General features: G+C 36.0%; 1 protein-coding gene across 1 annotated transcript in view; it reads left to right on the top strand.

Annotated features, from left to right (window-relative positions):
• The window catches only part of TBCA (tubulin folding cofactor A), a 110,289-nt gene extending 90,558 nt beyond the window's left edge, over positions 1-19,731 (top strand). The window contains exons 2-4 of the mRNA XM_079702370.1: positions 2,817-2,922; positions 16,964-17,050; positions 19,461-19,731. Coding sequence (XP_079558496.1) covers positions 2,817-2,922; positions 16,964-17,050; positions 19,461-19,541 — 274 coding nt within the window. The 3' untranslated portion in view covers positions 19,542-19,731. The remainder of the gene's footprint in view (positions 1-2,816; positions 2,923-16,963; positions 17,051-19,460) is intronic.
• The last annotated feature ends 7,770 nt before the right edge of the window (positions 19,732-27,501 follow it).

The raw sequence follows: 27,501 nt of genomic DNA on the forward strand, positions 1-27,501 counted from the left end.
TTTTGGTATCTTTCTAATTGAATTTTGCTTTATTCCAGAAAATATAGCCAAAGGAATAACTAGAAGACTTTAAAATCATTCAGAATTGTGCCACTCAGAGATAATTATAAGCATCTAAATTTTTTTGATAAAAGTAATACTTATACATGGGGAAAAATACCCTGGAACTTTATTGAGAGCCATAAAATGAAAGCCTCTCTATTTACCTCCCAGCTGACCATCCCTACCCCAAATCATTAGGGCTTTTCTCCTCAGGTAACCACAAATAGTAGTTTCCCAGGTATCCTTTGTTATTTGTTTCTTGAATATCCTTTGTTTGTTTATATTCATGGCAACATAAAGTTTATACCTATTTTGTTTTGTTTTTCACTTTGAGATATTTTAGGATGAGAATTTGAAGGTCACATTATATTCTACTGTAAATACTGTTAACTTTTTGTTATGTTTCTTTCCATGTATGTCACTAGTGCAAGATCATGAAGGACAGGATGAGCCTTGCTTGCACAACTCAAAATTCCAAACTGGAACATTTTAGTATTTTAATATTTAGTATGCAGTTTATGTAGTGATTTAAATCCAAACTAAAGCTGACTTAAAAGGCTTCCAAGTAGTATGACAAAAGATTTTTTAGATTTGTGAATTTATGTTAAGTCCTATTAGACTATGAAAATTAAATTCTTTTGAAATACACTTAAAAATCTTCATTGCAAATGATTAGACAAAAGCCATGCTCTAATATGATTTTTTTTTTTTTTTTTTTTTTTGCGGTACGCGGGCCTCTCACTGTTGTGGCCTCTCCCGTTGCGGAGCACAGGCTCCGGACGCGCAGGCTCAGCGGCCATGGCTCACAGGCCCAGCCGCTCCATGGCATGTGGGATCCTCCCGGACCAGGGCACGAACCCGTGTCCCCTGCATTGGCAGGCGGACTCCCAACCACTGCGCCACCAGGGAAGCCCTCTAATATGATTTTTAATTCCATCCCAGTAACATAGGTCTAGAAGTAAGTCAGCAAGCCAGATAGAAAAAACTGCTTTTAATAGCTATGGGACTGTGAAAGTTTTTTTCTTCTGTTCCTTAGGAAATATGTATATAGGAACATTAGTGTTTTCTTGGACTGCATTTTTCTTTTACATTAAAACTTTGATTAATGAGAATTAGGGGAGATTGCACTATTATGGTTAATTGAATTTTGGTTATCTGAGGAATAATTAGTAGAACTTCATATTGCTCTGTTCCTTATTGTTGAAAATCTTCCTGATCTTTGTCAGTACCCTTTCTTGCTTTAGTAATTAAATACTTGTTTGTTTCCACTATTTGTCTGTGAGAGAACCATGTCTAAATTATATATCCCAGTCCCTCGCACAGGAAGGTCAGACACAAAATTAAGTGCATAGTAAATACTTTTAAAACACTTGGTTGTTGAAAATAACCTAGTCTTTGTTTTGGATTTGGCATGCAATATACTGACTTTTTTCTCAGTAAGCTGAGCTTTTACCATTATGTTGTTTCAGGTACATGTATAAAAGTTTGGATAACATATATCAGTTAAAAAAAGACATTAGAGGGCTTCCCTGGTGGCGCAGTGGTTGGGAGTCTGCCTGCCAATGCAGGGGGCATGAGTTCGTGCCCCAGTCCGGGAGGATCCCACGTGCCGTGGAGCGGCTGAGCCCATGAGCCATGGCCACTGAGCCTGTGCGTCCGGAGCCTGTGCTCCGCAACGGGAGAGGCCACAGCGGTGAGAGGCCCGCGTACTCCAAAAAAAAAAAAGACATTAGAGCCATGAGAGGCCCCGAATAGCCAACAATATGGTACTGGCCCTAAAACAGACACACAGATGAATGGAACAGAACAGAGAGTCTAGAAATAAACCCACACTCATATGGTCAATTAATCTATGATAAAGGAGACAAGAATATACAATGACGAAAAGACAGTCTCCTCAATAAATGATATTGGGAAAACTAGACAGCTACATGCAAAAGAATGAAACTGGACCACTTTGTTACACCATATTCAAAAATAAACTCAAAATGTGTTAAAGACTTAAATGCAAGACCTGAAATTATAAAACTCCTAGAAGAAAATATAGGCAGTAACCTCTTTGACATTGGACTTAGCATTTTTTTTTTTTTTTGGGTTACTCCTCCTCAGCAACATGGATGGACCTGGAAGGTGTTAATGCTAAGTGAAATAAGTCAAACTGAGAAAATACCGAATGATTTCACTTATATATGGAGTCTAAAAAACAAAACAAAACAGAAACAGACTCATAGATACAGAGAACAAACTGGTGGTTGCCAGAGGGAAGACGGGTTGGGGACACAGACAAAATAGGTGAAGAAGATTAAGAGATACAACTTTGTATGGTTACAGATGACGTATGGTTATTGTGGTGATAATTTCATAATATATAAAAATATCAAATCACTATATTGTACACCTGAAACAAATATATTATTAATGCAATTTAAAGTAAATAAATAAATAAAGCAAACAATATAGAAATGTTAGTATATAATAATTTTGAATGTTACTTTTACATTGTAAATACAGTTACTATAATGGAATGTTTTTAATTAAAAATTTAAGAATTCCATGCTTTGATAGATTGACTTGCTTTTAGGCAGGTATAAAACTTAAGGTCATGAGGTTCATACATCTGTGGCTAACTTATTTTTCTTCCCTTCCCTTCTCCTCCCCATCTAGTACATATGCTTTTTAAAGTATACTTTATATTTACAGAGTTTCTTTGTTTTTTATGGTCTGTTGCTAGAGAGAAAGTTAATTCTCTGAAACAGTTTTTGGTTTATTTATAGATTGGTCAAAGAAAAAATGATGTATGAGAAAGAAGCAAAACAACAAGAAGAAAAGATTGAAAAAATGAAAGCCGAAGATGGTGAAAATTATGCTATTAAAAAGCAGGTAAAATTATATCTTAAATAATAACAGCTAACATTTACAGAATACCGTATTAACAGTGGATTAACAGCCCTCTGAGAAGGTCCTACTAAAGGTCCTATTAAAATCTCCATTTAAAAATAAGGAAAGTTACCATCTAAAAGTAAGGAAACTGAAACACAGGTTAAATAACTTGCCCATGGTCACACAACTGCGAAGTGGCATACCTGGGATTTGAACACAGGCATTCTGGCTCTGGAATTTGTGCTCTTAGCCATTAAACAGTACTGCCTCTCCAGTTTTAAGTATTAAATGTAAAATGGCCTAGTCTTATAATTAAATATACTTATATTTACAGATATTTTTCCCAAACTGATAGACCACCAAAATTATACACAGATACACACACACACACACACACACACACACACACATACACATACATGTTATGCATTTCAGTGGCTACTTCTAATTATCCTCATGACAAGTTTCAGTCTCCTTAGCATTGTATACACGGCTCTTCTTAATTTTGGTACCTCCTTTTCATTCCAGCCTCATCTTTTGCCAGTCCCTATCTGGACCTCTTAGGTCCTGCCTTTTAGTTTCCTGAACAAGCCCTTTCTCCTTTACCTCTGAGATATTGCATATGTCTGGGATGTCCTTCCTACTGGTCCTGCCTACCCTCTCCTTATTAATTCCTACTTATTCTTTAAACCTCCTCTACACTCCACCCTAACACTGAGTTAGGTGCCCCTCCTCTGTGGTTTCTTAACACTTTATTTATTCTCATCATAACATTTAATTTATATTCACTCCTGGTTGACACTTGTTTTGTAATTGCTTGAGAAAATAGAGGCTGTCAAAGGAACTTATATTCCTACCGCAAAATCTGTCAATCTACCTGCACCTGTACCCATACTACCCACCTTCCTTCCTGTTAGAGTGGATTATGTGCCTCAGCCCTTGTTACAACCGTCAGTGACATTGTTATCACTTCTTTCTTACATAACCTCTACATTTGACACTCTCTCCTTGGAATGCTCTTTTATGTTGGCATCTTTGATAGAATGGTCTCCAGGTTTCACTGCCATTTTTTCTCAGTCTCCTTTGCTGAAACTGTCCCTCTCCCAGCTCGCTCTCTCTCTCTCCCATCTCTCTCTATGTATCTCTTTATCTCTCTATCTTTAAAAAAAATTTTTTTAACCGTAAGAGTTCTAGCTACAATTCCTCTCTAGGTAATCTCATACCATCCTTTAACTTTAAGTACCATCTTTATGCCCGTTCATTTGTTTGCACAGCAGATATTTATTGAACCCCTGCTACTTGCCAAATACTGTTCCAGACACTCTTTTAGACATGGCATTAAAAGCAACAACAAAACAGAAAAACCCAGAATTCCTGCTAACTTGACATTCATTCTGGTGCCAGTATCTCCCAAATTTCTATCTCTGGGCCCAACCACTCCAATATACATCAGTATATTCAAATGATCACCAATTTGACATATCCCTTGTGTGTTCAAGATAAGAATCTTGGTCTTCCCTCAACCCAGCTCACCTCTCTGAAACAAGAAGCTAGTCTTTGTCTTGTTTCCCCCCTCTCAATAGATGGTATGTCTACTTATTCAGATACCCAAACCAAAACTTACGGGTCTTCTCTTGATCACCAAGTCCTCTTTCTTTTTCTTTACATTTCTTTCTCTCCTGCCACTATCCTAGTCCAGTCCACTATCACTTCATGCCTGTACTACTGCAAAAGCCTCCTCCTGGTTGATATCCTCTTTGTCTCTTGATAACCCTCCATTCCTTTCATACCACAGCAGCCAGGTTGATCTCTTTAAAAGGTACATCAGATTACTTAGCCCTTTACCTAAAATCCAGTGTCCAGTGCATTTGGAATAAAATCCAGATGACACTAGGTAAAAGGAGAATATAAAAGAGCTTATACAGATTATATCTCAAGACTTATTTTTTAAATCAGCTTTATGAACTCACAGTGGTTTTCATCATATAAATTATGTTACAGATGGTAATGCACACTTAACCCAGACTTTAATTAAGCAAAATTAATCACTTAAAGTGGATTTTTCTGTAGGTAGTTGCTTTCTGTTGTGCACAAGGAATGCAGTGGCACTTGAAATGTCTCCTTCTTCAGGTTATACAAGAAGAGAACTTTCTTATTTTCTTGAGCTTCCAGGAGAGCCTCCCTTCCTCTATGTATGATCTAGCAAAGGACATTCGTGTGTCAGATATTCTTAAATTGAGAGAAGATTTGTAAACAGGTGTGCAGATATAGTATGTCCCCCAAAATGTTGACTTTTTAAAACTAACTGCCCTTCATAAGGATTTACATATGGAATGTAACTTTTTGATTCTTAACATTATGTTAAATGCTTTTTTAACATATACTTCCATAAATATTCATATCACTTTTGTATCTCTCTCACTTTAAGGTACTCTATTTTTTTTCCCACATCTAGTGAGAAACATTATAACATAGTGTATCACTTATTTCACCCAGGTCCTTCTTAGACCCCATCTGGTTTATTTTCCCACTTGTGTAGTTAGTGACCTTGTTTAGTTTTTTCTTTGCCTTTTTCTTTTCATCACCAATAATGTATTTTAAAATAGTCCTATAGCTAGAATATGAGTTGTAAGTTACTTGGAATGGGGAATGTGTTTCCTTTCTAAATAAAATTCTACAAATAATGTCACAGATTATCACAGAATCTGTTTTATTTCATTTGTATTTATATATTGATTATCTTTCAGTAAAATTACTACTTGATAGGTAAGGATTAACTCTTTATTGAATCCTGTGTTCTAATTGTTACTTAAAGATATTAGCCACTCACATATATATGGAATCTAAAAAAAAGGTTCTGAAGAACCTAGGGGCAGGACAGGAATAAAGACGCAGATGTAGAGAATGGACTTGAGGACATGGGGGTGGGGGGGATGGTAAGCAGGGGCGAAGTGAGAGAGTGGCGTGGACATACACTACCAAATGTAACATAGATAGCTAGTGGGAAGCAGCCACAGGGACATCAGCTCAGTGCTTTGTGACCACCTAGAGGAGTGGGATAGGGAGGGTGGGAGGGAGGGAGACGCAAGAGGGAGGGGATATGGGGATATATGTATATGTATAGATGATTCACTTCGTTGTACAGCAGAAACTAACACACCATTGTAAAGCAATTATACTCCAATAAAGATGTTAAAAAATAAAAAACTTAAAAAAAATAAAGATATTAGCCACTTACTGGTTATATCATTGACTACATATGCAGATGTAAAAGGAGTTTGTTCAAAAACCCTTTCTAAACTCAACCATGTTAAAATTCTTTTGTCACAGTGGTCATGGTTTATAACATGATTTCCTAGATTCATAGTCAGCCTAGTACTTAAATGCAAGAATACCAACCCATATCTAATTACAGAGCAATAAATTTTTTTGTTTTCTGATATTCTCAACCTGCAGTGTATACAGTTGTCAATTGGAGTTTTGTTTCAGGGTCTCATGAAACCTTGTCTTTAGCCCAGCCTACATGCTTTTCTCAATTCCTTTTCCTAGCTTAGCTTTGCGGTGGCCAGCCTTACATGTTTTTTCTTATAGGGAAGGGGAGTGGCGTTGCCAGAAGCACTGCTCTTTTCCTAATTGACTGCTACTTTAAGGTCAGGAATTGTTTCGTGACATTTGCTGATGCCCCTTGTAAAAAATATGGAAGCCAAGTGCCAGATTTTGTGGGTTCTCTACTCTCCTCCCTGTATTTCCTCCTCTTCTGAGCTAAATGCCATTCCCAGTCACTGTGCACTACCTTGGCTTTTCTCTCACTTGGTTCCATTTTGCTTCGGCTTTCCTAGATCTTCTGAACCAGCCCTAATATTTTATGACATACACATACAATGCTGTCTCTTGGTCCCTGTCAAACTTACCTGAAGTTGATTGCCAAAATTGTTCTCTCTTGCACTGGGCTTAATTTTGGTTGTTTTAAAATAAATAACTAGGCAGAAGTTTCAGGACCCTAATAAGCCAAAATACCAGTCAAAGAGTTATTCTATAACACAACATTCAAATGTTGACTAAATATTGATTTTTAGCCTTCTGCTTATGATATTCCTCTTTTCCTCCAATATCCTCATCCCCCGATTAGGGATGGTTACAGAGGATTTTGCCCTCAACTGGTGAAGGTATTCTCGTCTTTTTTTGGTTTTTTTTTTTAAAGCCTATTCTGGAGCAGAAATGATTGGTAATAATGACAATCAAACATATCTCAGTTATTTTACCTAAGGCATGATGCATCTCTTACCTTCCAGAAGTAATATTAAAGGACAAGCTGGTACAATTTTCAACAAAGATTTCTCACAAAAACTTTACATTTATTACATATAATTGCAGTATTGTGAAATTTTGCACCACATTTTTTGTGATTTACTTGAAACATGAGTTAACGTTCACAATTTGATATTTCTTTTCCCTAAAACTGAAGGGGCAATTTTTTCATTAAATATATGGAAAATAATAGGAGGTTTCAGTCTACAAAGAGGAATTTGACCAAGGGTCTCTTACTAGGCTGCAAGAAACACCAGATTTTTTTTATCAATAACTAAAATTTTATTGTCTCTTGGTACATATAATCAGGTTTATAAATGGTGTTCTATTTATACACTTGCTTTTTTTGTTTTTTGTTACAGACTCACAGGGAGTTGCAAAAAATTTTCAGGGAAGTCTCATATACCCTTTACCATTCCTTTTATAATGTAGCATCTTGCATAATTATATTACAGTGTCCAAACCATGAAACTGACATTGGTACACCACAGAGCTTATTTACATTTCACTAGTTATACATGTACTCATTGTGTGTGTGTGTATAATTCTATGCAATTCCATTGCATGTGTAGCATGTGTAACTACTACACGATCATGATGGAGAACCATTCCGTCACAAGACTGCCTTTTGCTATCTCTTTATAGCCCCTGTCCTCTCCACCCCTTAAATCCTAAATAATTAACACTCTTTAAAGAATGTTATATAACATGGAATGGAATCACACAGTATGTAACCTTTTGAAATTGACTTTTTCACTTAATTTCTTGAGGTCCATCAAGGTCATTGAGTGTATCACTAATTTGTTCCTTACTATTGCTGAGTAGTGTTCCATGGGATGAATGTACCACATTTTAACCATCGAAGGACACTTGGATTGTTTCCAGGTTTTGGCTGATACAAAAAAAGCTGTTATGAACGTTCATATTCAATTTTTACGTGAACATAAGTTTTCATTTTCTGGGATAAATGCCCAAGCAATTGCTGGGTCATATTAGTACATTTTTTGTTTTAAAAAGAAACTACCAAACTCTTTTCGAGGGGCTGTACCATTTTACGTTCCTACCAATGATGTTTGAATGGTTTGACTTCTCCACATCCTCACCAGCATTTGGTGTTATCACTGTTTTTAATCTTAGCATCTAGCCATCACCTACATGATAAGTGTATAGTGATAGCTGGTTGTGCTTTTAATTTGGATTTCCCTAATAGCTAATAATGTTGAACATCTCATTTGCTTATTGCCCGTCTGTATATCCTCTTCAGTGAAATGTCTGTTCATGTCTTCTGCCCAGTTTCTAAATAGATACTTTATTTTTTTACTTTTTGAATTTTGAGAATTTTTAATATTTTCTAGATAAATGCCCTTTGCTGGATATGTGGTTTGCAAATATTTTCTTTTAGTCTCTAATTTGTCTTTTTACCCGCTTAACACAATCTTTTACTGAGCAACAGTTTTTAACTTTGAGAACACCTCATTTACAGCTAATGCTTCCTTTTGTGAATCATACTTTTGATCTCAAGTCTAAGGCCTCCTTGCCTAGACCTAGGTCCTGTAGATTTTCTCTTTTTTTCTAAAAGTTGTGTGGTTTTATGTTTTACATTCAAGGCTTTGATTGATTTTGAGTTAATTTTTATGTAAGGTATGAGGTTTAATTAAAGGTTCATCTTTTTGCCTACGAGTGCCCAGTTGTTCCAGCAGCATTTGTTGAAAAGGTTATCCTTCCTCCATTGAAATGCTTTTGTACCTTTGTCAGAAACCTGTTGGACTTATTTGTGTGGGTCTATTTTGGGGTTCTGTTCTGGTCCATTAATCTGTGTCTAACCCTTTACCAGTACCACACTATCTTGATTACTATAGCTGTATAGTGAACCTTAACACAGGGAAGACTGGGCCCTCTCAGTTGCTTTTCTTTTCTTTCAAAATTGTTTTACCTATTCTAGTTTCTTGGCTTTTCCATAAAAATTTTAAAATAAGCTTGTCTGTATCTGTAAAACACTTTGCTAAGATTTTGATAGAAATTGCATTAAACCTATATAGATCAACCTGGGGAGATTTGATATCTTTACCATGTTGAGTATTCCAATCAGTGAACATGGTAAGTCTCTCCAGTTTATTTAGGTCTGACTTGCATAAGTATTTTGTAATTTTCAGCATACAGATCCTGTACATGTTTTGTTAGATTTAAACCTAAGTATTTCATTTTCTTTGAAGCTATTGTAAATGGTATTGTTTTTAGTTTCAGTTTCCAATGCTGTATTTGTTGTTAGGTATAAAAGTGTAGTCAATTTTTTGTGTGTGGATCTTAACAACCTGTGACCTTGCTGACCTCACATATGAGTTCTGGGAGTTTTTGGTAGATTCCTTCTGATTTTCTACATAGACAATCATGTCATTTGCAAATAAGAACAGTTTTATTTCTTTTAAATTTATTTATTTATTTTTCACCCTTGGCTGCGTTGGGTCTTCCGTCGCTGCGCGTGGGCTCTCCCTAGTTGCGGCGAGTGTGGGCCACTCTTCGTTGCGGTGCGTGGGCCTCCCACTGCGGTGGCTTCTCTTGTTGAGGAGCACGAGCTCTAGGCGCATGGGCTTCAGTAGTTATAGCACGTGGGCTCAGCAGTTGTGGTTCGTGGGCTCCAGAGCGCAGGCTCAGCGGCCGTGGCTCATGGGCTTAGCTGCTCCGCAGCATGTGGGATCCTCTTGGGCCAGGGATCGAACCTGTGTCCCCTGCATTGGCAGGCGGACTCTCAACCACTGCGCCACCAGGGAAGTCCCCAGTTTTATTTCTTTTAAATCTGTATGTCTTTTATTTCTTTTCTTGCTTTGTTGCACTGGCTGGAACTTACATTGCTGTGTTGAATAGGAATGGTCAGAGTGGACATCCTTACCTTGTTCCAGTCTTAGGGAGATAGTTTTTAACATTACATAAATATTAGCTGTAGGGGTTTTGTAGATGGTCTTTTTCAAGTTGAGGAAATTCTCCTCTATTCACAGTTTTGCTGACTATTTTTGTCATGAATGGGTGTTGGATTTTGTCAAATGCTTCTTCTGTGTCATTTCATAAGATCACATGATTTTTCTTCTTTGGCCTGTTGATACTGTGAATTACATGGATTAATTTTCAAATATTGAACCAGCCTTGATTGTGTTATATAATTCTCTCTTTTTTTTTGATTGTGTTATATAATTCTCTCTTTTTTTAACATCTTTATTGGAGTATAATTGCTTTACAATGGTGTGTTAGTTTCTGCATTATAACAAAGTGAATCAGCTATATATATACATATATCCCCATATCCCCTCCCTCTTGCGTCTCCCTCCCACCCTCCCTATTCCACCCCTCTAGGTGGTCACAAAGCACCGAACTGATCTCCCTGTGCTATGCAGCTGCTTCCCACTAGCTATCTATTTTACATTTGGTAGTGTATATATGTCCATGTCACTCTCTCACTTCGTCCCAACTTACCCTTCCCCCTCCCTGTGTTCTCAAGTCCATTCTCTACGTCTGTGTCTTTATTCCTGTCCTGCCCTTAGGTTCTTCAGAACCTTTTTTTTTTTTAGATTCCGTATATATATGTGTTAGCATACGGTATTTGTTTTTCTCTTTCTGACTTACTTCACTCTGTATGACAGACTCTACGTCCATCCACCTCACTACAAATAACTCAGTTTTGTTTCTTTATATGGCTGAGTAATATTCCATTGTATATATGTGCCACATCTTCTTTATCCATTCATCTGTAGATGGACATTTAGGTTGCTTCCATGTCCTGGCTATTGTAAATAGAGCTGCAGTGAACATTGTGGTACATGACTCTTTTTTTTTTTTTTTGTGGTACATGGGCCTCTCACTGTTGTGGCCTCTCCCGCTGCGGAGCACAGCCTCCGGACGCACAGGCCCAGCGGCCATGGCTCACTGGCCCAGCCGCTCCGCAGCATGTGGGATCCTCCCGGACTGGGGCACAAACCCACGTCCCCTGCATCGGCACGTGGACTCCCAACCACTGCGCCACCAGGGAAGCCTGGTACATGACTCTTTTTGAATTATGGTTTTCTCAGGGTATATGCCCAGTAGTGGGATTGCTGGGTCGTATGGCAGTTCTATTTTTAGCTTTTTAAGGAACCTTTGTACTGTTCTCCATAGTGGCTGTATCAATTTACATTCCCACCAACAGTGCAAGAGGGTTCCCTTTTCTCCACACCCTCTCCAGCATTTACTGTTTGTAGATTTTTTGATGATGGCCATTCTGACCAGTGTGAGGTAATACCTCATTGTAGTTTTGATTTGCATTTCTCTAATGATTAGTGATGTTGAGCATCCTTTCATGTGTTTGTTGGCAATCTGTATATCTTCTTTGGAGAAATGTCTATTTAGGTCTTCTGCCAATTTTTGGATTGGGTTGTTTGTTTTTTTGATATTGAGCTGCATGAACTGCTTGTAAATTTTAGAGATTAATCTTTTGTCAGTTGCTTCATTTGCATATATTTTCACCCATTCTGAGGGTTGTCTTTTTGTCTTGTTTATGGTTTCCTTTGTTGTGCAAAAGCTTTTAAGTTTCATTAGGTCCCATTTGTTTATTTTTGTTTTTATTTCCATTTCTCTAGGAGGTGGGTCAAAAAGTATCTTGCTGTGATTTATGTCATAGAGTGTTCTGCCTATGTTTTCCTCTAAGAGTTTTATAGTGTCTGGCGTTACATTTAGGTCTTTAATCCATTTTGACTTTATTTGTATAATTCTCTTAATTGCTGAATTAGATTTGCTAATATTTTGTTGAAGACTTTTGCATCTAAGTTTATGGGAGATAATGGTCTGCAGTTTACTTTTTTTTATACTGTATTTGTTAGGTTCAGAAGTGTTCTCTCTTTTTTTTTCTTGAAAGATTTATGTAAAATTGGTGTTAAGTGTTTAAATATTTGATAAGGTTGTCCAGTGGAAGCATCTGGGCTTGGAGAGTTCTTTTTCAAGAACTTTTTAATTACAAATCCAGTTTCTTTAATAATTATAGAACTGTTCAGTTTATCAGTTGAGTTTTGGTGGTTTGTAGTTTTCAAGGAATTGGCCCATTTCTTCTAAGTGGTTGAATTTATGAGCATTATGAACAATATTATAAAATCACTTTCAGTATTTTTTCTCCTTTTGTTGGTTGTGGGGTCTGTATTGACATTCTGTATTTTGTTACTGATACTGGTGATTTGTGCCTTCTTACTCGGTATTTGTTAGTCTTAACTAGAGGTTTATCAATTGTTTTTCCAAAATAAAGCTCTTCGTTTCACTGCTTTTTTCCCCTCTGTTCTTTTCCTGTTTTTAATTTCATTGATTTCTGATTGTGTATTTATTCTTTCCTTTCTTCTGCTTGTTTTAGGTTTCTTTTGCTCTTCTTTTTCTAGGTTCATGAAGTAAAAACTTAGATTTTTAATTTGAGATCTTTCCTCTTTCCTAATCTAAGCAGTTAGTGCTCTGATTTCCCTCTCAGCAGTGCTTTAGCTGAATCTCACAAAAGTTGACATGTTGTATTTTCATTTTCATTTATCTATGTATTTCACTGTTCCCTTTGAGACTTCTTTGTTGACCCATCAGTTATTTAGAAGTATGTTTAATTTCTAAGTGTTTAAAGGGTCTCCTGCTATCTTTCTATTATTGATTTCTAATTTTATTCCATTATAGTCAGACATGTTCTGTGTGTTATTTCAATACTTTTAAATTTGTTGAGGTTTTTGTTTGTTTTGTGTTTGTTGGGTTTTGATCCAGGATATAGTGTACTGCAGAGAATGTTTCATGAGTGCTTGAAAAGCGTTTGTATTAATCTTTCATAGGTAGAGTGTTCTATAAATGTCAGTTAGATCTTTTGGTTGATGGTGTTACTCAGTTCTTTTATATCTTTGATGATTTTTTTCCTCTAGTACCTCTGTCAGTTGCTAAGAGTGGCGTATTAAATTCCTCAACTGTATTTGTGGATTTGTTTGTCTCTCCTTTTAGCTTTATCATTTCTTGTTTTATGTATTTTGAAGCTCTTTTGTTTAGTGTGTACACATTTAGGATTACTGTGTTTTCTTGGTGGATTGATCATTTTAATATCCTTCTGGGCCCCTCATAATTTTTTTGCTCTTAAGTCTATTTTATCCAATATTAATATAGCCAATACTGCTCTTTTTTTAATGTTTGCATGATGTATTGTTTTTCCATGCTTTTTTTTTTTTAACCTGTATTTCATTATTTTGAAATGAGTTTCTTTAGACTGGTTTTTAGCTGGTAAATTTAGACCATTCATATTTAAGTAATTATTGATGTGTCAGGGCTTAGAACCCAGATTATTTTTGACTCATAGAATTCTTCTTACATCCTTAACCATTCATCAATAACCACAAAACACAAGTCAAATGAATTTCTTTGTTTCTTTTTCTTTTTTTCTTCACGGCATGGTGACTGGGTCCTAAGAGAAGTGTTTCCCAAAAGTGATCAATCCAAGAGGCCCATGTGGAAGCTACAAGGCTTCTTAAGACCCAGCTTCAGGTCTTCAGTCCCAGAATGCCATTTATGCCACATTCTGTTGGTCACACAGTGCCAGACCAAATTCAGTGTGGGAGGTGACTGCACAAGGGTAAGAATACAAGGCGGTGAGGATCATTGGAAGCTGTCTTGGATACTGACTGCCACTACCACTAATTCACATGCTAGAGTTGAAATCAGAATCATGGACTATAACTCACCGGTTAGCTAGCTAATCACTTTGGGACTCAACTTTATCATTTGTAGGCTGAGGAGGCTGGACTAGATGACCACTTATGTCCCTTCTGACTTTATAATTCTCTATTTCTAAGAGTATCTTTATATCTTTTTTCCCCAGTTTTATTGAGGTATAATTAAAATTGTATATATTTAAGGTATGTAGCTTGATGGTTTGATATACATATACATTGTGAAATAAATATTCACCATGTTCAAGCTACTTAACATATCCATCACCCCACATAGTTACTGTTTTCTTTCTTTCTTTCATCAAATGGATTTCTTAACTTGTTTATTATCACATTACCATTTTGCCACCATGTAAAAGGAAAGACTTAACCATTGTTCCAGTAATCTCTGAACTACTCTAGATCTCAGTTTGACAAACTAATGCGGTTACCATTGGTTCCAGAAGCCGCCAGTATCTAATATTAGAGTGTTTATAGATTATTATAGGTATAGCCAGGCCTGGGTGAATGATCTGGATCACTAAAGAAGCTAGAAACCTTATCCCAGTTGATCAGTACCAAAAGGACTTGACATTGGCTAGATTATTTCACACACTCTTCTTTCTGAAAAAGTAAAGATCTGCCAATAAGACTTTTCCTTTCCAATGTATGTATGTTTTGATTATTAAAAAAAATTGATCATATTTTAGGTCAGTAGTTTATTCATTGCTATAATGAGCTTTGCTAAGCCTCCCCCAACATCAGTTTTACCTGAATAACCTGCCCCCCAAAAATCATAACTTGTTTTAAAAACAGTAAGATATCAGTAGGACTGCATCCTGTTGTGTTCTCCTGAGTTCCTTGTACCTGCATATCGGTGCCAAGATTCTTACTTAACCTCAGTCCTGTCGTAGTAAGCACTAGAATGAACTGACAGTTTATCCAGATATTTTAAACAGAGGCCCCATTCATTCGAATGACTCCTTCCCAAGGGGAACACTTTGAATGATAATACTTTATTTTAGTTTATTCAGGTATTTTGAAGGGTGTCCTTACTGTATAATCACACCTTATATACTGTCTTTTAAAATTATTCCTGACAGTTATAATTCATTGTAGGAAGGTAAAGTATATGATTTATGGCCTTGATTAAGGTGTGGTTTATGGATTCCAAATCATAGTTACCACTGTACTGTATGCCTTTGGCTCCCTGTGGCATGATCTACTTGAAGCAGTGTTAAGTGTTTATTTTCATGTTTATTCTCCCATATGGATTGGAGGATGAGACCTCTTTTTCGTGTTTATATCCCCTATACCTGGCATCCTGCAAATATATAGTAAGCTTATTGTATGAAATGAGGCTGGTGTATGGGACAGACTGAGCTTTGGCCCTACTTAAGTCAGAGTCCTGTTTTGATAGACTAATTGAGGAGTTTTGCTCTATAATAATGGATAGAACAATAATGACTAGAAATTATTTTGGACAGCATTGTTTAAAGTTCATTTCAGTGACAACACTAAAGCTTGCCAAACAAATTTTACAAGTGTACCTTTTGGCTTATCATGTGTTTGACCAAATTCTTTATATTCATTTCATCTTGTTTAATTCCTATAAGCTATTTTCAAGTGGAGTCCATAGGGGAGGAAATATGAATCGCTTACCCAATGAAACGTCCCTGTCACTGATTTTTCACATGTATTCAAACTAACCAGTTACACAAAAATAAATTAGTGGCAATGATTGAATATTTAGGCATAGGATGAATAGCTGTAAAATAAAGTCCTGATCCTGTGTTTGAAATTTTCAACATGTGCCTTATTAGTAAAAGAATTACAAGTTCAGCAATAGATTTCACCTGAGAAAAGAGATGTGGATAGAGAGCATCCTTGTATATTATAATTTTGATTTTTATTTACATTGTGAACTATGACAAAACTTTTGGGAAAAGGAAGAGGTAATGGGATTTATTAAAGTTTCTATTAGAATGTAGTATGATTACCATTAAATTATGTCTTTTGTTTTTATGTGAGCTAGGTAATAAAGCTTCTAGGTTAAAGTTTAGATTTTGCACTCATTTAACCAAACATTACTTTTTGGAAATGTTTTAATGATTACTGTGTCTCTTTCTGAGACTAGTTTAAGGAAATAAAGCTTCCTACTTCCTTAGAAAAAAGACTTATTTGAGGTCTGACATCTTACACTAATGTATTTACCCTCTTATTGATTGGGTTTCCCAGTCATCTCTTTGATTTTTTTTCTTTTTCTGTGATTTGATATGTTACAGTCCTTCTTCAAACGATGGATTTTTAAGTCCAGAAATATCCTCCAAAATAAAGATTCCTGTTTTTAATCCTGTAGTGTTTGTGTTCAGGAGGAATAGACAGAGGTAGAAGTTCACATTCAGAGGGGTGCCAGGTTGGTAATTTGGATCAAACTGCATGGGGAGAATAATCTCTCTCCTAAAATGAAGCACAAGGATAAGTAATAACTTTTTATGCATGATAAGCATCAAAAATATGAGCCTGCTGGTCTTTGCTTTTCATTTTTCTTTACCTCTGTCTTTCAGTGAGAACCTCCTGCAGTGTGCGCACGATGTGATCAATAACTCAATAACTTTTTTCATGCAGTAATTATCTCCGTGTGATATTATCTGAACACTGTTTTTCTTTATTACTCAAAAGATGCAGGAGATATTTATATAACCAGCTGATCCCATTTTGGATAAAGGTGCTTTGTGACAGCAGGAGAAATAGTTTATTTTAAATAGCCTTTTTAAATAAATGCTCTATGAAAAGCTTTTCGAGTTAATTTTTGCTTAGCATGAGAAGGTGATTACCAAAAAGGTTTAGATGTAAAACTTGTACTTTGTATATTTTACATTATGATAGTCATTCTTTCTAACTTATAATAAACACAATTAAAATTAAAATATTGAACAATTTAACATAACAGTAATTTTTTTCTGATTCCTCTAAATCATTTTATATATTTTCAGAGGTATGAGCTAAATGCGTAAGTTCTACCATTTCTGCATGTCTCACAGAGATTCTCATTATAGGCAGAGATCCTGCAAGAGTCCCGGATGATGATCCCAGATTGCCAGCGCAGGTTGGAAGCTGCATATACTGATCTTCTGCAGTTAGTAGTAAGTAATACTTATCTGTCTTATGTTTCAATTTTTTTTCAATCTAATACACGAAAGGCCAAAATTTTAAATGTTTAACACTGAAAGCTAGTTGGTGACATTTTGTTTACTTGCTCAGTGTACCAGTTTATTTTTAAATAATTAATGGAGTTTAAGTGGTGTTTTAAGTTATACCTCCAGTAAAAGTTCTGTGTCTAACATGTTTATTTAAACTTAGTTAATTAAATATATTTGAGTTATCATGGTAGGTATTCATAGTACTAATACTGTCCAGCAATATCTTAAATGATTTGGTTTTCACACATAAAGATCTTTTTTGACACATTAAAGGTGAGTAGTCTGTTTGAAATTTTAAAAGATCCAAATGTTTCAAATGAATTTGGGCTCTTTTAAGAAGGATTTGGAATTCTTTCCAATTCAAACCTAAATCGATTTGAGAGAGTAAAGAAAACCCTGTACAGTAATATTTAGGCAGTCCTCTCATATTAACTTGGAGCTGTATAACACTCTTATCATACTTGCTGGTATAAATGTCTTGTGATACAGTGGCAGAATCATTTTAAAAAGCGTTCTAAGAAAAATGCGAAGTCATCTTCTTTTTTATTTCTTAATAGAGATAAAAGCATAACACTATATACCAGCCGATTATTATTGCTGTTTGATGATAATTTGATGAATTCTATCATTTCCTTTATTAACCTCATTTTATGTTTCTAGTTCTTGAGCTAATATCAATTACCAGCTACATAGCTGTCTCCTGATTCATAGTTTTCCCTATATAACAAAAGTAGTGTGAGGCTTTTTCAGTATGATCATGTATATGTATTCTTGGAAAGAGTGACATTTGTTTTCCCACCGAAATAATATTAGGACTAAATCTGTAGGAAAAAAGAGAGGAATACTTACATTTTACTTTACTTTTGACACAGAACTCATATTTATCTATAGGAACATTTTAAAAGCAGGAAAACTCTCTTTAAAGCCAAAAATGAAGCTATGGTTAAAAGACAGATGAAATAAAAGATAGATGAAAGCAGGAAATAATTACTCTATTAAAATATTACCTAAAACAAAAGCATCATTTGTATTTCCTGAAAATTGAAATGCTTTTTTCTCTCATGAATGTAGTAGCTGAGAAAGTAATAGAAACTGCTTGAAAAAAATAATATTGTCTTTGGATGATATATTTGTGTGTGTGAAGATATATTCAGCAACGTCTGTACCCTCGAAGAGCTTATATATATATAGTTTTTGGGTTTTGTTGTTGTTGTTGTTGTTTTGCGGTACGCAGGCCTCTCACTGTTGTGGCCTCTCCCGTTGCGGAGCACAGGCTCCGGACGTGCAGGCTCAGCAGCCATGGCTCACAGGCCCAGCCGCTCCGCAGCATGTGGGATCCTCCCGGACCGGGGCACGAACCTGCATCCCCCGCATCAGCAGGTGGACTCTCAACCACTGCGCCACCAGGGAAGCCTGAAGAGCTTATATTTTCTGACAGAGAACAAAGACATAGTTTAGGTGTAATACAGAAGTTTAAGAAATTCTTACTTGTAGTCTTAATTAAGCAAATCCTCAGTCTTTTTTGCTTTAAAATTTCATACTAAATACATATACACACACTTTATTCCCTCTGCCCTGTAACTGTTTGTATATATCCATCTTTTATTGCCTTGAATTGCTATCGCTTTATTTATTTATTAAAAAATCAAAATTTGCTATGCACAGTGACTTAGATGATATTATTTCATTTCTCTGTTACTGTTACAATATGTTAGTAAAAGTTTTCTGTATAAAATACCAAGGAAAGACTCAATCTTTAATTGAGTCTTCAATCAGAAAATGAAAGCTGTCAGGCTGTTTCCTTGTAGTAGTGTATATAGTACTCAATACCAAGCAGACAGTTCACTTTTCTGCTTCAAAGATTGTACTTAACTCTGGTGTGACACCAGTAGCCTTCTTTGTCATTGTGAGTAGTTGGAGGATTATTTTGGTCTGAATGTCATCATATATGTAACACACTAGTAAATAATTTTTTACTTTTTGTGCATTACTAATAATAACTCCATTTGTATGGTGGTGTGTTGACAAAGTGAGAATACAGTGTTTTAAAATTTTTTCTGAGGTTTTAATTTAATTACTTAATGCCAGTAGCTTTAGATGACCGTGTTTTTCACTTATTGTATGAGTATATACAATGAAACAAAAGCAAACCTGTTATTTCCTCCCTTACCTGTAATGAAAGAACAGAATTGTTCTTCAGAAATCTGTGGAATTATACTATATTTAGGTGAGGCTTGGGATCCGTTTTGTTTTAATTTTTGAGCTGCTTATGTTGATGGTTTCTAATATCTGAGTAATTAATGTACTGAAGTTCGAGAAGAATAAACCTAATTTTTATTATATTTAATTTCAGGAGAGTGAAAAAGACTTGGAAGAAGCTGAGGAATATAAGGAGGCACGTTCAGTACTGGATTCAGTGAAGTTAGAAGCCTGAAGGTTTTCTATACAGGGTGTTTTTTTGCATTAAGTCCTGGGATCCATTCCACAATTCATTATTTTTGACCACTGCTATGTGTTCAAGTAGTATGAGAATGTAATTCTTTTTGTGCAGTGCATATGTTTTTCTTTGCCTGATTTAATGTGTCAAATAAATGAGTTCATCTAATAAAATTGCTTCTTTCCTACTTTACAGTGTATTTTAATGAACCTTTTATCATTAAGTCATAGCCATTTTTGACAGAGAATTAAAATCTGTTAGGTCCTATTTAAAGTCTAGATATTTTGCTGCTTAAGCATGGATTAAGTTAAAAATAGGTTACTTTTTTTTTTTAAGATAAAAATCCAAACTTTGAATATTTTATTCTGAGTAGGATACAACTCCCAGGTAAGAAAGTAAGAAGCTCTCTGTGGATACAGCCTTACATATTTATTTCTTCACAGTGAAAGTCCAACATTTCCATCACTATGAACTAATGAGAAACATATAAATCCTCTTTCAGAAAGTCAGATTTATACAGAAAATACCAACCATTTAGAGCTTCAAGAATAAGATTCTTATGAACAATAAAGAATTGTATTTTAAAGGAATAATGGCTGTTATCAGTGGTGTGCTGGGAAATGTTTAATGCCTTTTCAAAATGGGAAGGGAACCTCTGGTTTGTAGCTTTTGCTGATTTCTGTAGTGTAAATACTCTCACTGTGACTGATTTCAAGCGACTGATGTGACATCAGCCAAACAGAGCTGGGAAGATACAAGTCAGCTATAGCATGCACTGGCCATAGCCAAACCTGGATTGTCTTGATTGACAAGAAAAGGGTATTGTTGCGTCACAAAGCTTTTTCCCAGTACTACTGTAAATCCATAACCTCATCATTTGAGTTTATTTCCCAAAAATAAATGACGACTTTAGTTTTCTTATATTTCTAGAAAATGTATATGAGCTTTATGTCACCAACCTGAGCCATGATCTAATGAACCAAACTAGTAATAATAACATTTAAACTTTAAAGCTCATAATTGAAAAAATAAGAGAACTTGAATTTTTGCTGCTATAAAATACATTCATGTAGTATGGTGGGTCTGATTTTGGAAATTGCAAATGATCACTAGAAACTATAACATTTCTTGAATCTGTCCAAAAGATCAAAGAGAAAAATACTACTATTCTTTCCTAATGTTATTTCCGAAGGCTACTCTGTTTTAAAACACAGAATGTATCATTTATAAAATAAAACTTTTACACATTCAGAAAATTACTTCATCAGAGAATAACATATCTGAAGCATTTCTAAATTGAAATGTCATCATTTAAAAACATGTTACAGGGGGCTTCCTTGGTGGCGCAGTGGTTGAGAATCTGCTTGCCGATGCAGGGGACGTGGGTTCGTGCCCCGGTCCGGGAAGATCTCACATGCTACGGAGCGGCTGGGCCCGTGAGCCATGGCCGCTGAGCCTGCACGTCCAGAGCCTGTGCTCCGCAACCAGAGAGGCCACAACAGTGAGAGGCCCGCGTACCGCAAAAAAATAAATAAATAAATAAATAAATAAATAAAAACATATTACAGGGATAGAGACAGTGGGAGGGAGACGCAGGAGGGAGGAGATATGGGGATATATGTATATGTATAGCTGATTCAGTTGGTTATAGAGCAGAAACTAACACACCATTGTAAAGCAATTATACTCCAATAAAGATGTTAAAAAAAACATATTACATGCCATTTTTAAAGTATTTGAGGTAGAAGAGGGGACAAGTGAGGAAATAAAAATTATAATTACAATGTAAAATTTTATACTAAGTTTCACTATTAGAGATTTGAGTACCAGGAGAATTGAACTCTTCAGATTTAGATTATTTTGTGGTTGGTATTAAGAACAGAACAGGTGGGCCTTTTCTGGTTTGTGGCTTATTTTTTTGTTTTTGGCATATTGAGTTTTTAAATATTTTATTATTTTTCGGGCCTCCCTGGTGGCGCAGTGGTTGAGAGTCTGTCTGCCGATGCAGGGGACACGGGTTCGTGCCCCGGTCCGGGAAGATCCCACATGCCGTGGAGCGGCTGGGCCCGTGAGCCATGGCCGCTGAGCCTGCGCGTCCGGAGCTGTGCTCCGTAACGGGAGAGGCCACAACAGTGAGAGGCCCGTGTACCGCAAAAAAAAAAAAAAAAAAAAAAAAAAAATTATTATTTTAATGTAAAATATCTCATTTCATCCTTCTGCCAAATACATGAATATCATATATATTCATAGCAAATGGTTTCCTTATCAGTTAAAACTTGAAGAGAACATATCTCCCTCCTGAGAAAAGTAATACTGAAGGGTAAGTTTTGCAGCCATGACCCAGATCTTGGTTACTGAAAAAATTATTGTCTTGCCAAAAAGCCTAAGAAAGAAGAAATCAACAAGGTAGATGAAAAGAAATATATCGTTAGAGAATTCCTATCTCAACTACTATAGATTTTATACTGGCTCTCTCCAGGTATTGATGAGAAGCAGCAAGAAGCTTAACATTCTGGGAAGGCTTATTCCTGAGAATTTTGACACATTCCACTTGTTTTTGTGGCCAAGAGGCACATTAAGAACAGTTATAATCGATTTAGCATTGATTTGTTTTTTAAGCTTTTATTTAGAACCTTACACTGTGTAACAATAAGTAGAAATTCCCTAAAGTAATGTTGCCCTTTTTCTCCCTGTACCAATACCTGACCCCCATTAACATACAGCAGTTGCTCAATTAACATTTGTAGAATAAGTGAAAAGCAAAAACATGTCTAACTTCTAGAGTGAGACAAAGAATGCTGTGAAGGATTCCATCTCATCACAAACAAAATACATTTAATACAATGCTTTTCAAACTGTTTTGACCACAAAGCATGATAAGAAACACATTTTTTATTGTGACCCAGTGCATATATATATGGGGGTCCATATATACATAAAATAAAAAGCATCCTTAATATGTACAATTCCTCAGATGTTTTCTATTCTCTTTCATCTGATCATGACCACCTGCTACTGGGTTGCCTTAATATAATAAAGTAATATAAAATTTATATAAAATTCTCATATATATAAACTCATATATATATATATATATATATATACCATATAGATATAGATATATAAAAACTTCTTTGATATATAGCTATCAACTTCTTAGGTCTCAGAGCAGTTGTCTCAGTGAATGTGTGCAAATTTACACACATTGCAGGCATGAAGTGTCATGGTAATATGTAATTATTTAACATTTGTTAGGTGCCCTTAGTCCTTGCACAGACCAATACAATGGCATCCATAGATTAGACAGGCAAAACAAAGACAAATGGCAGAATCAAGTAGTAAACCTAATTTTTCTGTTTTTTTTTGTATAGCAAAGGTCACATCATTTCTAAGTAAGTAAGAATGTACATAGGATAAACAGACATAACATATGGAATGAGTAAAGTGACCAAATCCAGGCTGATTTTAATGCCATTGGGAGGATTCCCAAGTTTCGGCATTTTCACTTGGACATGTCTAATAGGGATTCAGTCCTAGTAAATCAGAGTACTCTCCCAAAGTCCTGGAGCTTTCTGGCTGGGTTTTTGGGACATTCACATTTTGGATGAGTATTAACATCTCCAGAACTAGATTGTCCTTCCTTTATCCTATTTTGTACCATCTGGATAAGTCATGTAAACAGCTACTTGGGAGGATTAAAAAAAAAAGTGATAAGCACGTGTTTATGAGTAATGAAAGCTGGTTATAGCAATATATTGAAATGTTCATTTCACTTTTCTTGAATTTCTGGTGAGGAACAATCAAAGCCTAATATTTAAAAATTGTCTGTATGCCTGTACCTGTGCACTGAATCACTTCCAAATTGAGCAGTCAAACCTGGTTAATCTAAATTACTTTGCAAACTTCATTACATTACTTGGCTTTTAAAAAATCCTATCAAATTTAATAAGGACATATCCTACAGCTGGTTATCACTTTAATCTTATTATTTGGTCATTTAAATAAACCAAGGACAGATTAATCCTTTCCTTGATGGTGAGTTAGGGCCTTTAAATGTCAGTGTAAACTTGATAGTATGTGAGCAAGAGCTGTGAAGCATTTGACATTAAAGGGTTAATCAGATAATTTAGTCCTTGAGACTCGTTTGAGTGCTTTAGCTGGAAAGAAATGGAATGGTTTAGAAATGGTGCAGTATGAAACAAGTTTTAAGTATTAGAGTACTTGAAATTTTCAAGAGTGCTTCTACATTGCACTTCACTGTTAGTCTTATTGCTCTTATGAGAGGTATTTGTTCATGTATTAGACGGTTGCACAGAAAGCTATGATTAATTTATGTTACAGTAGATCTACACCCTTATATTTTTTGTGCTTTCTGTTGACTGTTGGATAGGTGACAAGGTGCTTTCAAAGTCTTGGGGGCAATATATGTCACCAAAGATTAATATTTTTAATGCTCAAAAAGACTTTTCAAATTAATAAGAAAAAATTCCTAGTACAAAAGATAAAGGATGAAAACAGAGTTCCCAAAAGAATAAGTGCGAATGAATGGGGTTTTTTTAAAGATGAATACCTGTTGACTACGTATGATAAGGTACTAGCCAATGAGCTTAGATAAAAGGATGAAATAAATAAATTGGAAAAGAGGCATTATTTACATGATATGCAGTTGATAAGATATGTATTGATACCAGGAAAACACAAGGACATGATCTGTAAAATAATTAGAAGCATTGAGGAAATTAAAGTGGGTAGCTGCACAATGAATATATAAAACTGTAATGGGTTGAATTATGTGCTCCAAAAAGATACGTTGAAATCCTAACCCCCGGTACCTCAGAGTATGACCTTATTTGGAAATAGGGTCCTTGCAGATTTCATCAGTTAAGATGAGGTCACACTAGTGAGTAGGGTAGGCCCTTAATCTAGTATGACCGATGTGCTAATAAGACAACTTGAAGAAACAGTGAGAAGGCCACATGACAACATAGGCAGAGGGTGGAGTTATGCAGCTACAAGCCAAGGAATAGCAAGGTGGCACCAGAAGATATGAGAAAGGCATGGAATAGATTCTCCCTTAGATTCCTGGAGAGAGTATGGCTCTACCAACATGTTGATTCAGACTTCTAGCCTCCAGAACCGTGAGATAATAAATTCTGTTGTTTTAAGGCACTTAGTTTGTGGTACCTTTGTTACAGCAGTCTTAAAAAATGAATACATAGAACCCAAAAGCTTTTCTATATGCCAGCAATAACCAAACATAATGGAAAAATAAATCCCTAAGAAGAGTCATAGAAGATGACATTTTAAAAAATGACTTGTACTACATATGGAAAGTTGATATTGTCAAAATGAGGTTTCTCTCTATGTCCATCTGTAAATTCAATGAAATAAAATACAACATGGTTTGGAGAGAGGAGCGGAATGTTAGGAAATGATTCTAAAATGCAATTAAAAAAATTTTAACAGGAAAGAATATCTGGGAGGGGGATATGAAAAAATAGTAATGAGGGAAAACTAGCTCTGCTCAATATTAAAATTTACCAAGTTGTGATAATTAAATGTATGGTAAAAAATCAAAAATCACAGAGAATATAGTCCAGAAGCAAGCCCAAATATATATATATATATATATATATATATATATATATAAATTTAGTATATGATAAAGGATATTTCAGACTTATCAGAAAGATAGATTATTCAATAAATCATATTAGGATAACCAGCTAATCATTTGAAGGAAAAATAAAGCTGGATTTCTATTTCACCTCTCACACCAAAGTAAATTTCAACAGATTCAAAACTTTTAATATAAAAAAGAATGGGTGAAACTAATAGATTAACAGAATTTTTAATTGATACTAGGCAGTAAGAGTATAGGGAAATAGAAAATCTAATACGCTGTTGGTGAGAACATTTTAAAGATGGCAATTCGCCACAAATTAATATATAAATGTAATGTCACAATTATCAAAATAGAGAAAAATAAATGGTGAGACTATGCAAGAAAATCTTGAAAATTGAGAATTGCTAAGGGGTAGAGGGGATAAGTGTAGCAGGTAGTGCAGTTGGATATTGAAACTTAAAATGACTGCATTTGAAACAGTGAAACCAGCACAACGTTAAACTGTCAGTCAGTAGAATAGACTAGAAAACCCAAACCCACCCTAAGTATGTGTATCAATACATAAGTACCTGAGAGAGGTGGCATCTCAAGTTAGTGGTAAAAGGATGGATACTATATAAATGGAATTAGGAAAGCCTGAGAAGAATAAAAATCGATTTCTGTCTCATTCCACACAACAAAATACAGCTTAAATAGATTAAAGAATTAAACTTACCTAACAAGCATTTCTTGAGCCTGTACTATTAGGCACTATTTTGAAGCTAGGATGCCATGGTGAGCAAGACAGACAAAGATCTCTGCTCTTGAGGAGCATACAACTCATGGATACTGACAATAAGTAACCAAGAAAATAGCAGTAATGTGTTCTGTGCATAGAATTAACATTAAATGATGCGCTAGAGAACAATTGGGTGATCAGGGAGGGCTTCCTGAGAGGTGACATTTGAGCTGAGCTCTGTATCAGAAAATCATATCCCAAGCAAAAAGGAACAACTAGTGTGAAACCCAAGACAAAAAGGTGCTAGGGGTATTCTAAGAAGAGAACTAGTGGGGCAGGAGCCAAGTGAGTGATGGGGAAAGTAGTAGAAAATTTTGTGGGGCTTTGTAAGCTAAGGAAAGAAATTAAGGTTTTATTCTAACGAGAGTCCACCAAGATTTTAACCCAGGGAGTGACATGCTTTAATTAGTATTGTTTAAAGATCTTGTTGTTCTGTAGAGACTGAGTCATACGAAGCAAACCAGTTTCTCCCCGGACTTCCCAAGTGTGCAGATCTCCCAGCAGGCTGCTGACAGCGCCCCCAGCTGGGCAGATTCCAGGGAGAAGCGCACAGCTGGCCTCTTCTACCCACCGAGGAATGTGGCTGTCAGCCCCACAGCCTCCCTTCCCCATCAGAAAGCCCCGAGGAGATGTAAAGCAGGGCCCCTGTAGGTGCTCTCATGGGTGGCCTCCTTTTTAAAGATTTAAGCTGTGAGTATCCTAGACGTGGTCACTCAGCCTTGGGTTGGCCTTGGGATGTCTGTGGCCTACTCTCCAGAGACTTATCTCAGCCTCGCAGGGCAGCTGGCACCACTGCGCCGATTCCTCCACCCTCCCCTCCCTCCAGACCCTTGGCAGAACATAGTTTAGTGTTCAGGTTAATTCCAGTTAGGGGTTGCTCTCTTCTGAATATCCACCTTTCACATCCACTTTCACCAAAGACAGAGATGTGGACATCCCAGGGATGGTGGGAAAATTATGATTTAGAGCCAAAGCTGCATACTTCTGTCAGGGGAAAGGCTACATTGAAAATGAAAGTATTGCATTGTTTATAAATAGGGAATTTAGCAAACTGTGTGGAGAGGAAATAGCTGGGCCTCTAGACAAAATGAGAGCAGTAGCTGCACGCTGATTTGTAACACGGGCACAGAATTAGAACCTATTCTTCATCCATTCATGACACAGCCATGCACTCAGCACCTGCTGGGTGCCAGGCACCATGCTAGGCTCTGGGAACGCAAAGTTGAGAAGCTCATGATCCGATAACTAATCCTTACAGTGTAGGGGACCAAGTGCTGTTATAAAGATCAATGTGATATTGAGATTTATAATAAGAAATACATATTCAAAAACAAAGTCATAGAAAAAGAGATCAGATTTGTGGTTACCAGAGGTGAAGGAGGGTGGGAGGTAGGGGTGGGGGAAGAGAGAATTGGATAAGGACAGTCAAAGGTACAAGCTTCTAGTTTATAAGATAAATCAGTGCTGGTGATGTAATGTACAACATCATTAATATAACTAACATTGCTGTGTGTTATATATGAAAGTTGAGAGTATATCCTGGGAGTTCTCAT

The sequence above is a fragment of the Hyperoodon ampullatus genome (genome assembly GCF_949752795.1).
Source record: "Hyperoodon ampullatus genome assembly, chromosome: 4".
In the NCBI taxonomy this organism is placed as follows: domain Eukaryota; kingdom Metazoa; phylum Chordata; class Mammalia; order Artiodactyla; family Ziphiidae; genus Hyperoodon; species Hyperoodon ampullatus.